Source organism: Populus trichocarpa, chromosome 19 (assembly GCF_000002775.5).
Source record: "Populus trichocarpa isolate Nisqually-1 chromosome 19, P.trichocarpa_v4.1, whole genome shotgun sequence".
NCBI lineage: Eukaryota > Viridiplantae > Streptophyta > Magnoliopsida > Malpighiales > Salicaceae > Populus > Populus trichocarpa.
The window spans coordinates 10,386,795-10,400,122 of record NC_037303.2 but is presented as its reverse complement, the minus strand read 5'-3'; the positions used below and the strand labels follow the sequence as shown (position 1 = coordinate 10,400,122).

At 33.4% G+C, this 13,328-nt stretch overlaps 2 protein-coding genes across 2 annotated transcripts; both read right to left on the bottom strand.

The window, feature by feature from the left end:
• Positions 1-2,257: 2,257 nt before the first annotated feature.
• On the bottom strand, positions 2,258-4,755 carry LOC18108366 (probable fructokinase-5). The gene is made up of 5 exons (XM_024591369.2): positions 4,449-4,755; positions 3,790-4,200; positions 2,922-3,056; positions 2,681-2,797; positions 2,258-2,571 (listed from the first exon to the last, which is right to left on the bottom strand). Exons 1-5 carry the CDS (start codon positions 4,629-4,631, stop codon positions 2,437-2,439), a joined length of 981 nt encoding a protein of 326 aa, XP_024447137.2. The 5' UTR covers positions 4,632-4,755; the 3' UTR covers positions 2,258-2,436.
• A 3,036-nt stretch (positions 4,756-7,791) lies between these two features.
• Positions 7,792-13,039, bottom strand: LOC18108365 (protein DETOXIFICATION 29). The gene is made up of 8 exons (XM_024590885.2): positions 12,619-13,039; positions 11,963-12,504; positions 10,989-11,075; positions 9,531-9,587; positions 9,200-9,438; positions 8,598-8,716; positions 8,212-8,298; positions 7,792-8,112 (listed from the first exon to the last, which is right to left on the bottom strand). The coding sequence occupies exons 1-8, from the start codon at positions 12,964-12,966 to the stop codon at positions 8,020-8,022; spliced, it is 1,572 nt and encodes a 523-aa protein (XP_024446653.1). The 5' UTR covers positions 12,967-13,039; the 3' UTR covers positions 7,792-8,019.
• Between the last annotated feature and the right edge of the window lie 289 nt (positions 13,040-13,328).

The following is a 13,328-nucleotide window of genomic DNA, read 5'->3' as shown; positions in this document are numbered from 1 at the left end:
CTGAATTTTCTTGTCAATCCATGCTTAAATCATATCAATTATCTCTCTAAGTCATTATGACTATTTTTTCATTTCAAAATATATTTATTTTTTCTTTTTATTATTTATTTTATTTATGGATTTATTATCATTTCACAATAACTTTACCATTTTTTTATTCTTTTATCTATCGAAACCCATTACCAGGTGCACCGACATTAAGAGTTTTAATCTAAATTCATATCTCTCATCTTAACCTCAACAATACATTTATATTATTTATGGATATAATCATCTCCATATACGTCGTATTTCTTATTATTTCTACCATTTATTTATTTATTCTCATCCCAAGTTTTCATTACTCGTTGAGATTTCATTACATCAACCCTATATTTATACGGGGTTTTACAAATTAAATAAAAAAGTTAATAAATAAAAGTTATTAATCTAGTGGGCTATATGACTTGGATCACAAGCTTAACAAATTGACCTGGGTTCATTATAATATATTGTTTTAATTTTTTTTTAATTGAATTGTTTTTTTAATTTCATCTTTCAACTTTAGATTGATTTGTGATTGGACATTATTATTTGTTTCAATCTGTTTTTTATACGGTTGTCACTGTCTTATAATATAGGTCACGAGTTTAATTGTTTAAGTCGGGTTGATACAGATGAATCTATTATACTAATAGTTGAATATTTGAATTTTTTTTTATATATCACTGTCTTACTATTAAAAAAAAAAAAAGTCATCCAATATACCTTATATTTTATCACTGTCTTCGTAATTAAACTTTTTCTTCTTAGAAAACACAATATTAATGCCTACATATTTTTTACGTTAAAAAAAATAATTCGGCTCACGGTAGTGCTGTGATCTCTAGATGAATCAGGTTTTTTTAGGATAATAATCGATATATATTAAAAATAAACTTAGCCATTTAGAGAATGGCAAAAAAGAACAGGAACTGAAACAAGAACAAAGAAACGAAAGAGAAAAGGGAGGAAAGGCAAGAATTCCCCGATTACAAAGCAATTCCTACAAATCTAGCTAATAACTCCAAAGAAGAAGGCCATTTGCACTTTGCACTAGGTCGTTGCTTGTGTAACTAAAATTCCATATGAGACTTTACAACAACGAAGAAGGCCAGTTTGGTGTTGGGGAACAGAGACTCTCTGTCATCCTGACATATGAGACTGCTCTGTTTATTTTGGTGTAACATGCTGAACATACTGCAAATTATGATGCCGATTCCTTGACAGGCTCTGAACAGAGACTCATTTAAAATTCCTCTCGGTAACTTCTTGTATGGGTAGCTCTTCCCTGCGAACTCTGACTCTGTTGCTGTTCTGTAATCCTGTTTCGCTTTCCTCCTTTAACCCCCTCACCTCCACATCTCAGGTTCTGTGGTTTTATTATGTACTTGTCTCGAGAAAATAAATGCAGAATCTTGCATGTGTTTAATCTCATGCTACTGCTGAATAACGCAATAGATTCGCAATGGGTTTTCTATTTCATTCAAGCTCTCGCATTGAACTGCTACGCCGAGTGACCTATCTATTACATTGTTTATGTACTTTTTCCTGTAGAAAACCATGTACATTTCATCAAACAAGTTGGCCTTGATTGAATCATCATAGCCTTGGAAGAAAGGAAATCACCTTCCTTTCTAATTTCACCTGGAATTACTTAACTGTACAGTCCTCCACCGACAACGATAACGTGAAAAAAGAGGAGCACAGCTGACATGGTTTCTTGGTGTTCTGTCTTCTACGATAAACCCATTTGCCATACATTCTCAAGCAATAAAAAAGTGATTAAATATCATAATACTGTCATAATAATTATAAATTCATATTTGCAAACCTAAACCTCTTGTCAACATATGAAGTTTGGTGTTACTCGAAACCATCATATTAACATATATACTATCCTAAGAGCATTTCAAGCTATTTTTTATTTTGATCCTTAAAATTTTAAAAGATTTTTTTTTTAATTTCATCTTCCAATCTTAAATTTACAAGGTAGAACATAAATTTGGTAATTAATTTCCTCCAACGAAAAGACAAAAGATCCCATAAATTAAGTGGTTAATTCAATGTATATTGTTTGTAATGAAATATACCATAGGTCTAATGAGTGGTGATCAATATATATCTTGGCATGAAACAAAGTCACTGGAGGGAGGATGAAGATGGGAGGTTCCAACATCGAATAAGAAATATTTCAGCTTTGCACTTTGCTAGTGAGAGGTTGAGGAGGGATAGCCAATTTAGAGAATCAAAACAAATTTATTAAGAACAGCATACCATAAACTTTTAAAGATGTAGACAAAACTGTCAACAGAGATTATCTGCAACGGCAGAGAAATCGAAAATTAAAAGAAGAAATACACTAAGTGCATCTCTTGGACAAAAGTTTTGGACCCAAGAAAATAAGGGACGTAACATCTAGTTGGCCTTGGACTTCATAAGTGCAAGAGCATCAGAACCAGAAGGAAGGGCTGGAATTGCTCCTTTCTGAGTTGTGCAAATGGCTCCACATGCATTTGCAAATGACAAAGCCTCCCTCAGTTTCTCTTCATTCTGCCATACCAAATGCAAGGATAATTGAGTTATAAGATTAATTCCAATTCAAACAGAAAAGGAGAAAAGTGTTGCTAAATCGAAAAGAGGGGAGGAAAAGAGAGAGTACATCAAAAATTGAAGTGTCCTTGGCAACAGAAAGAAGGAGTGAACCAACAAAAGCATCACCAGCTCCAGTAGTATCAACTACCTTCACTGAAAACCCAGGCACTCTTCCTTTGAAACTCTGCGCATTGCAAAAAACGTATTATCAAACAATGAAGCAAAAATGGAAATACCTTAGAATATAGTGATGAATTATAATCATTCAAGAAATTATGAGGCGCAAAATATGTAGACAAAAAAAGTGCCTTAGTAAAGTATCTGCAACCCTTTTCTCCATCGGTGACAACAAGTAGCTTGAGGCGATCATGCCAGAGGGACAGAACCACATCTTCCTTTTGGGGATCCCCTTGTGTCAGGAATGATACCTCATCATCACTAACCTGCGTCATGTAACAGCAAGCAATTCAATTACTTGATAAAAGAAGAATTAAACGCAAAGCAATAAGATATATAGCTGATCTTAACTATGTATGAGCTACCAAATCATTGATCAGTGGATAAAAGTAACTGTGGCACCAACTCAAGATCATATAAATAAATGTCAAACAACTATCAAATTTCAATTAATAGATAAAATTTCTGATTTTATATTATTTTCTAACATATTTCAATGAGTGAAATCTCTTTAAACTTGAAAAATTATTAGTATTTTTATAATTTAATTAAATAATTATATAGAATAGAGATGATAAGATTTAAATATTAAAAAATCTGAATCCATAAGTTTAAAATAGAAAATTAGACTAAACATGATCTGAGTTAATGAATTCAGGGAATACAATTGATTTTCTTCAGCTAAACTCAATACCTTGGTTGAAAAACCACGAAGTCGTTGACTTTGCTTTCGACCCCATGCTCAAGACACAAAAGAAAATTGGGACAATGAGGATCTGGGTCCAATTTGTTTTTATGCTGTGACTGGTTTTTATAACATCTAGTCCAACAATGTGTGTAGCTTTGGATTTTATTAAGAACATAATTACCCAGGCAGCTTTTCTTAAGAAAACAATTCCTCACTAAGAGACCTTTTTTTTGTTTTGGAAAACTAAAAGATAACTCAATTAAGCTGTGACATATTTAATAATTTGGAGGAACGATTTTAGGTAGATTTACCTTGATGAAATCAGCTTCATTCCAGATGCTCTTGATCCCATCTCTAGCAGCATCAGAAGACGGCCACAGAGGCAGCCTCACATTTGGATCATAAGAAAGCAATATCCCAGCTTCCCTGGCGGCTTTCATGGCTGTCAAGTGAGCCGATTTGCATGGCTCAGATATCAAACTTATAGATCCGTAGTGGAATACCTTGGCCTGCTTAAGGAGACCCATGTTCAACTCAGATTCCTGCAGTAGCATATCAGCACTAGGGTTTCTATAGAACATGAACTCCCTCTCTCCATTTTTCTTCAGGGTCACAAATGCCAAAGCAGTTCTGGCATGTGGATCATAGCACACTCCTTCACTGTTCACACCATTCTTCTTCAAGATGTCAACTAGCATGTGGCCAAACTCATCATCTCCAACCTATCATATTAAAAACATAATCATGATTACTGTACATTATTATTATTCTTTGAGATCCATATGTTCTTGCATGAAAATCATTACATTTTATTTAACATCTCTTTTTTTTTTCTTTTTTTTTTCTTTTTTTGAAGAAGAAGATGTGCAAAAAGCGTGTACAAATCTCACGATCTGAAGGCTCACAAAACAAATGGTGAAAAGTAAGTGCCTTGCATGGTGCACAAACGAGCCAGGAGCAAGAGATTTACCTTGCCAATGAAGGCAGATTTTCCACCAAGCTTGGTGATGGCACAAGCAACATTAGCAGGTGCGCCACCAGGTGCTTTGATGAAGCCAGCAGACTCTGCCAATGAAACTCCAGCAACATCAGGCACAAAATCAATGAGCATCTCTCCGAAAGAGACGATCAATGGGGCAGGGTTAGTCGTCATCTTCTTCTCTTAATTAATTTTGAACAAACTTTCTCTCAAACAAGCTAGCTATGATCGATCTCTTTTGGTAAAGGATAATAGCAACGAGTACTGATAAACTCTCAAATCAGAGACCCTTTTATACACACAAAGGCAACAAAAACAAGGATAGGAGTAAATGAAAATCCGTATTTTTTGCTTAATTATATCAACACTGGCATATGTTTTTTTTGGCTTATTCTTTTCAGAAAGAGATTACTTAGTAAAGCAATCCATGCGTTGCTTACATCGTGTCCATCCAATCTAAGTAAACTAGGGTATCAGGAACACTATGGACCGGTTGATGATAAATCAAGCCATCATATTATCTCATTTCCTTGGTTTAATGTTGTCAGATTTTTAGTCGAGACACGGTCATGTGATTTGTTATTAGTTACCTTAAAAACTGGGTCTTTTATAGAAAGGAAAATCCTGATCAACAGTTGCCCAGCAAGGTAATAGGCAACTCTCGTATACTGTTTATTGTTTGGATTCTATGCCAATTATATCGGTCTTCCATAAACGAATTATAGTAAATTAATAATTAGTAATTATATTTTCTATTAATTAAGCCACGCACACTGATACTCCTAATCTTTCAATTTGTTATTATAATTCTACTCCGTAATATTTCGTAGTTAATCACCATGGATAGCCTTTTTCTTTCATGATTAGGAAAATTATTTAAGGAAAACAATTGTTATAGATGTTGGACTGATATATTATTATTTATTTTAATTGAAAATGACTATTTATAGAAAATTAAGAAATAATACTTCTATGAAGTAACTAATAAACTTCAAGGACTATTTTGGACTCTGGAGGACGAGTTGTTCTGCCTGCTTACGATAAGATTACGCGTAGATTAATAGGATGCAGTACATGAATGGCTTACGTAGGGTTTAGTCTGATACTCTGCTCAACCCTTGAGCATTTTTCACAAACACAAATCTAATAGTCCTCTGCTCAACCCAAGATTTAAAACCATTTTAACCTAGGATAATCACTCGAGACTACTGAAGGACTGAGTAGGGTACATAGTTGCAATGTGTGTTGCTGCGAGGAATGTTTCAGTAATATTATTAAATTTTCAAATTTGCAGTGGAAACATGGTGACCGGTCGACTCAACCTCTTAACTAAGTCAAATTTTAGAGTAAATTGAATGAGAGTTGATCTAGTAAAGCTAATGTGTCCGGTGCATCTGTGAATCGTTTGATTCAATCAAAACTAGTTAACTTTTTGTAAGAAGAAAGTTAAGAATGATGTAAAATTATTTTTTTATAAAAAAAACATTTTGGAACCATATTTTTTTAAAAATGTTATTATTTATTTAATTTTTATTTGTTTATTTACTAATTTTTGGGATTAGTAAATATCTTAATTTTAGATCAAAATCAATAAAATATTCTATTTTTAGAGATTGATATCAAATTTTTTATTTAAATAACAAAATCAATGAAACTTTTTATTTTATGAATTAACTTTAATTTTTTCATTAAAAGTACCTGAGCTAGGTCAACTTGACCTCACATAAGCGCAATAATTAAGTATTAGTGGCATCCTTAGGTTTTATTTTGGATGTATTCAAAATAATAGGGTCAAAGCTTAATTTTTACCATCTATACAGGTCTAATACCTATTTTAATAAAATCATAAACTAATAAAATCTTTTATTTTAAGAATTAATATAAAAGTTTTTTATTCAAAACTATAAACTAATAAAACTCTTATTTTAAGGATTAACGTCAAATGTTTTTGACTCGAAGTCCCAACAAAATATCTTATTTTAGAAATGAATGTTAGTTTTTTTCTTAAGAAAATCATAAATTAATGAATTTTTTATTTTTAGAGATTAGTGTCTAATTTCTCGTTACAAGTTAAAATTAATGAAATATTTTATTTTTGGAGATTAATATTAATTTTTTTCATCGGAAGGACAAAATCGTTGAAATGACTAACTTCAATTTTATCTCGGCAAATGAATTGTTTGTGATTGATCTGGTAAGTGATAGGAGTTGGTCATCACTTTCGTTTTGGTTCCCTCTTGGAGAGAGAAGTGGCTGCCTGGAATCTGCCATGTTAGCTACTGAGAGAAACGGAGATTTGCCTTTTCCCAACTTGAGGCGAATGCTTTGTGTATATGCTACCATTTTATTAATTAATTAATTATAAAGAAAGCTAAGGGATTAATTTCATTTAGTTCTAAACACATTTATTACTATGAATTGCAATAAAAATATTTACATCATTATGTTATGTTTAAAAGGATAATGGGTGTTTTTTATTTTTAATCGAAAAATTATAGACGCGTGTTTCATATGTTCTAGCAAGTGAGCGACACCTATATCATTAAGAAAATGTGTTAGATTTTTTCTGGTGATAAAATCTAATCATCCATTGCGCAAATGTACCATTTGAAAACCAATTAAAGTTTCTAACTATCATAAAATTATATAGGAATATTTTTTTTATTTTTACTTTTTTACATATAATTCATCTCAATGTCCCATGCAAAAATTCTAAAAAATTCTTTACATAATGTTGAAAATGCCTCTAATACACCATTTGATGAACACGTGTCGTTCGAAGTGAAAATTAGTTCTTCGGAAGTTAAAAACCGGATTTTCAAATGATACTTGTGTTCCGAATGCTTTTGAAGGAACAACAGTCAAGAATTGGAAGATTAGACGCAGGACGTCTTGTTCCTTCTTTGAGTCTAATTAGATACTTACTATTTTGTTGTTTTTCATTAACACAACAAAGACAGTTGCTGGTTCTCCTCTCGGATCAACCAGTCCTTTTAAACTTGTTTTTCTGCTCTTGTTTTCTCTGTTTTTTTTTTTTTTTTTTGTTCTAACTTTGTTCCAAGACACTTCAACGCGTTCACAATATTCCCAACCTTTCCCAAGCGCCTAATCCCCCTGTCATCTCCTTCGAACACATCTCATTATTAGTTAGTAAAATGATCGCACCAGGTTGCAAGCGCAACGTAACAAAACATTGAATTCAAACTCAAGGTCTCCATTTTTAGCATCAACTTCGGCTCCGAGTTTAGAATTAGATTGCGAAAACATCTATTCCCCTGGTTGTTCTACCGAATATAGGAAATGTGAAGGAACGCTTATTTCATATGGTCAAGAATTGTTCTCCTTTTTTCAACAACTAAGATTTTATTCATAGTCTTAAAGAGTTGAGAATAAAAGCTTACCTTAATTGAAAAGAAAAGAAAAACTAAAAGAGTGGCCATATACAACCGCCATTGTCGTTATATGAAAACATTACACTAAGAAAAGAAGATTTGCCTAATAATTTATTGAGTTCCTCTTCACCATGTACTCGGCCAAAATCTGAAAATACATCTCTGTTACTTCAAGTCTCTGTAGCTGTAAGTCTTTTGACGCTGTTTTCTTTGATATCTGTGTCCCCTCCCCATTTTCTTATTCTGTCTTCGGCAATAGAAGCCTGCATGCAGAATATATATTTATGAAAGAGTAAAACGACTAAACACAAGGACTGGGAATGCTTGAAGCAGCTGCTGGGAAAGTTTAACAATGAACATACCTCTTTGTTCCAATTTGTTTTATAAATTATCAAGAAGAGGATAATAGTCTGGAGGACAGTCCCTGATAGCATTCCATACCATATCCCCTGAACAAAACGGATCAAAACTCAGATTTGAAAAGCATGTATATTACTTACAGGGGACTGTTTCTCTTGGCTACCGGATATTTGTTTTTAATTTTGCTACCTCATACATTGTATAGTATATATCTTGGATGCAGCACGCACATTAATCAATATATATATATATATATATATGAACTGTTGAAACTCACCAACCATTATTTTTTTTTTAATATTAATAATTTATAGTGTCAGTCGGTCGGTGTTTAATTGAACAATTGATCAAAGCAAAGAACAAAGTGAGAAATCCTAGTTTGACTAACCTTAACTCCTAGTTTGACTTTGAAACCCAATATGAGACCCAAAGGGATCCCAAATATATAGTAACACGCAATGTTTACATAGGCCACAACAGCCTGCCATCCAGCTCCAATAGCCACACCTAAAAAAGAAACAAAAATATATAAATATAATGATAAAAATAACAAAAATAAAACAATGTCAAGAAAAAAAATAATTGTTTTAATGGTAAAGGTAAAGAACTATCTCAATTTAAAAGTTAAACTGTTAGGTGAGATTTTAAGATATGATTTATATTATTCTCTAATATATCATCTTAAGTGAAAGCTTTTGAGCTTGAAACTTGCATAAATTCACACTATTTTATATTTAATTTTTATCAAATAAATAAAGATAATAAGATTCGAACTCGTGATCGTTCAGTCATTAAAGTTCTGATATCATATCAACAAACTATTTCAACCTAAAAATTTAAATTATTAAATAAAATTTTAAAATATAATTTATATTATTTTCTAACAATGAATAAGAAACAAACAAAAAAAATTAAGACTTATAAAAGGACAAGCATAAAGATTCAGATTTTTCATAAAGTTAATAATGACTAGGATCAGTAATTAATTACCAGAGAGAACTGGCTGAACGTTGTCAATAACAATGCAAAGGGCCAACAATGGTGTCAAGTCTTGAACAAGTTCTTGCACATCCAGATCACTTGAGAATAAAGATGGGTAACTCTTTCGGAAAATAAGAAGAATGGCTGCAAGAATGAGACCAATGATGAAGGATGATACAACAGCCACCACCAGTGCAAATTTTGCTGTTCTCGGATGAGCAGCACCCAGTTCATTCGATACTCTTACACTGCATTATTTTACATTATTTAACAACCATATATCAGCTTGATTTTGCTTATATGTATTTATTAAATTAATATAGGCGCAGATATAACAAACCTTATGGCTGCATTCATTCCCAAAGCTACCATGACCGTCCATCCCAGTATGTTCATGCTGCAGATTTTCAATACATTATGGAACAGTTTTCATCACAGTACCCCAATTTGTCTCTAGCATTATAATAATTAATTGTAATATGAAAAGAAAACGTTACGTTGCTTAACAGATTTTCCCAATAACATCTTGAATGTTTAGTAGAGAAAGAATGGTAGCTGGAAGAACGAAGAAGTAGACTGATAAACTAGATAAAAATATAATTTTTTATGTTTTTTTTTTCCTTGGTGCTGAGAAGCCGAGGAATTGCAGACCTGTGGTTAAAAGTGTTAATCGTACATCAATTTGTTCTCTAGGTAGGACGAAAAAGAGAGATGTCCGAAGAGAAAAATCATAACTTGCCAAATGCGTGCAGACAAATAACTTGTCAGATACAACCTAAAAGCAGCATTAAAGTGATAGCCGTATTTGTATTTGTTTTTGTTTTTTAAAATATTTAAAAAAAATTAAATTTTTTTTGTGTATATATATATATATATATATAGACCTAAGGAGAGACACTGACAGTGTCCATTTACTCGTTGGGTCCCCTAAGGAGTGTCAAAGTCAGGGGCTTTTGGCAGGTGCTTGGATTGACTGGTAGCTCAAACGTGTGCTCTATTCTTTGACTGTTAGCTTCTACCTGCAATTCCTTATTTTCCTTCCTCTCCATTTTTTTTGTTTTTTTCGAGGAAGCCTGCGGCTTGTTAGTGACCATTCATCACTGGGATACAACGTGGAGTCCAGAGAGCTGCGTGTTATGACATAAGCATGGATTTAATTTAAAAATGGAAAGCAACAGGACTTGCCCAGTGACAGACCTCTCGGTTGCTATCTGTCCTTTCGGCGATGACTAAAATGAGCAGTTTTTCTCACAAGGCGATATGACATGAGGGGTTTTTTACTCGGATAAAAACGAAAAAAAATGACAGTGAATCTGATTTAGTTCCGAGGCAGCCCCATGATCCTGAAATTTTACTAACGACGGGACAAATTTATGGTTGCTGTGCGCCGGGAATGGCGTTGGCTACATGGGAAGACCTCAGACATGCGGCAAATTTGAGACGCCACCTAGTAACTATTTTATGTTGTCTGTATTGAGCAATTAAGGTTGTTTTTTTTGTATCGAAATGTTCTTCAATATTAAGATTATGAAAAGAAAAGAAAAAGTAGTTTTACTCTAATGGCTGCTCGGGTGTGTAAGTAGAGATTGTCTTCTAAAATTTTATAAAAAACAGGTTAAATCGTAGAACTTATACGGTAATATTGACTAGAAATTCTGCTGGCTGGCGAGTGATCTTAGCTAGGGAATCCCTTTCTATGCACTTAAAAGCAAATAAATTTCCTACTGAAAGGGGCAAAAATAACACAAAAAAATAAAAATAAAAACAGAGAATGATATTGTAATGGTGAGGGTCTGACCAGATCGACAAGGCATCCACCGCAACTTCTGCGTTCTTTAGATATCCAGCAAAGAGTATCAATGCCATAAAATACCAGACCTCTAAGCTGCAAAACAATTTGGAATAATGGTGAAAATGTTGATCAAATCTTTCGAGTCAAGATCGGGACAAATTAATATAAAAAAATATATAAATTTTGGAGTTTTTTCTCAGTTAGATCTTCCCAAGTACAAATAGGAAGTTTATAAATGGGATTTGGTAAACGTTGAACAGCTTTTTACTGTGCTGATTACAGTAATATTTGCAAGGGCCACGCTACCGTGTAGCTATCCATTACATCAAATAGCAAACTTTAAGGTATATGATTAGGAGCCTGTTTGGCAGTGTGGCAGTGGTTGTTTTTCAAATAGTTTTTCGTGCCAAAATACATGTCAATGATGTTTTTTTATTTTTTAAAAATTATTTTTGACATCAGCACATCAAAACGATCCAAAAAGTACAAATCGCACTCAATTTTAGCAAAAAAAAAAAATAATTTGAAATTCGGTCAAAAGCAGGTTCAACCGCAGAGCCAAACAGGCTCTAGATTAGACTAATACCTCGTTTGGAGCTGCAATTAAACTGATTTTTTTTTATCTAATTTTAAAATTTATTTTTATTTTAAATTAAAGTTAAATATATTATTTTTAAATAAAAAAAACACTTTAAAAAATATAAATTCATCGCATTCTCAAACAGACCAAAATTATACTTGTGCTTAATTTGAAAACTAAGAGAATAAAGTACTGATTTCCTATAAACATTTCGAAGAAGAGTACATTTGCAGTCTCCTAATGGTACATGTTGATATTGTCCTCGTACGTATATGGTGATAAGATACATGAGCTTGATTTATGATTTGAGATCTTGAGATATATAATTAAGATCATCAAATGTAAATAAATAAGAAAATGGTAATGGTAAAAATTAATAATTAAGCACAAGGAAACTTACCAAAGCATCACCGCGGACGCAAGAGATAACCTGACAAAACTCCAGAGATTTTGAAAGGCCTTCCACGAGAAACCACTCCACGCCCGACCACAGGTTCCACTGATAATATACACAAACTGCGATATGTCTATGATCACCCATGACGCATTCAACACCACAGCTGCGCCCACCAGACCCCATTTCAACTTGATCATCAGCAACCAGCTGAAAACCGTATGCAAAATCAAGACCACAACTGAAATCACAGCCATGACCATGATCTTGCTCTGAGATTGCAAGAATTTTGCCATTGGGAAGTTAAACGCGTAGGCGAACAATTGTGGTAACATCCAGATCGAGAACATCCCTGCTGCTTTTGATATGGATGCAGTTTGGCCTATAAGCTTTAAGAGTTGAGCTGAGAAGATGTAAACCAGACTAAGTAATAAGGCTGTGGTATTGAGTATGAGCCATGATCTCTGCATATAAATTCCTAGCATATCAAGCTGTCCAGCTCCGAAAGCTTGCCCACATAATGTTTCAAGAGCACTTCCCATGCCAAGCTGATCACCATTCAATTCTATTTAATTAGTGCATGATCATATATACCCTTATAATTAACCGAATTAAACTTGCATAAATGTGTTAAGAGATGGATTTTAAATTTGTTTCTGTACCATGAGACCGAAGGAGAAGCCAGCGATGACTGAGTTCTCGATGGAGACGGCAGCAAGCGCGAGAGTGCCAACATGGCCTGCAAAGACTTGAGTGATAGCGCCAAGGGAATACTGGCATACGGTAGTGAAGATGGCAGGGGCGGCTAGGAACCAGAGCTTTACGGACTCCCTGCAGAATTCTCTAAAAAAATCGCGGACACTATTGATTGGTTGGATGTCATCGGCATCTGCAACGAAGGAGGAGGCAAATGAATTGTTTGTGATTGATCTGGTAAGTGACAGGAGTTGGTCATCACTTTCGTTTTGGTTCCCTCTTGGAGAGAGAAGTGGCTGCCTGGAATCTGCCATGTTAGCTACTGAGAGAAAGGGAGATTTGCCTTTTCCCAACTTGAGGCGAATGCTTTGTGTATATGCTACTCTATGTGTGTGTGTGTGTCTATATATGCATTTAATTAATTACTTAATTACAAAAAAAAAACAAAATAACAAAATGTGGTACTAATTCACTGTATCAAGTGAGTAGATTTCTTTTTTTGGATTCATAATTATGGTTTTGCTTTTTATTGCTTTTAATATTTGTTTTAGTAATGGGGTAAAATTATAATTTTTATAGGGTACAAATATTATTTGAGAATCGATTAGGGGCAAAGTTATCGTTCACATTTATAATGCAAAGTAAAAATATTCTTTTTCCTTTGATATCTAATAAA

Bases quoted from the DNA above. Each gene is read 5' to 3' on its own strand.
- LOC18108366 (XM_024591369.2), bottom strand. From the start codon at position 4,631: ATGACGACTAACCCTGCCCCATTGATCGTCTCTTTCGGAGAGATGCTC. The intron at 3,057-3,789 runs GTAAATCTACCT...TACATGACGCAG, and splicing joins ATGAAGCTGATTTCATCAAG to GTTAGTGATGATGAGGTATC. The intron at 2,798-2,921 runs GCACTTTTTTTG...TGCAATGCGCAG, and splicing joins GTTGCAGATACTTTACTAAG to AGTTTCAAAGGAAGAGTGCC.
- LOC18108365 (XM_024590885.2), bottom strand. From the start codon at position 12,966: ATGGCAGATTCCAGGCAGCCACTTCTCTCTCCAAGAGGGAACCAAAAC. The intron at 9,439-9,530 runs GTTTGTTATATC...AAAATAATGCAG, and splicing joins GGAATGAATGCAGCCATAAG to TGTAAGAGTATCGAATGAAC. The intron at 8,113-8,211 runs GTATGTTCATTG...TTCTGCATGCAG, and splicing joins AAACAAATTGGAACAAAGAG to GCTTCTATTGCCGAAGACAG.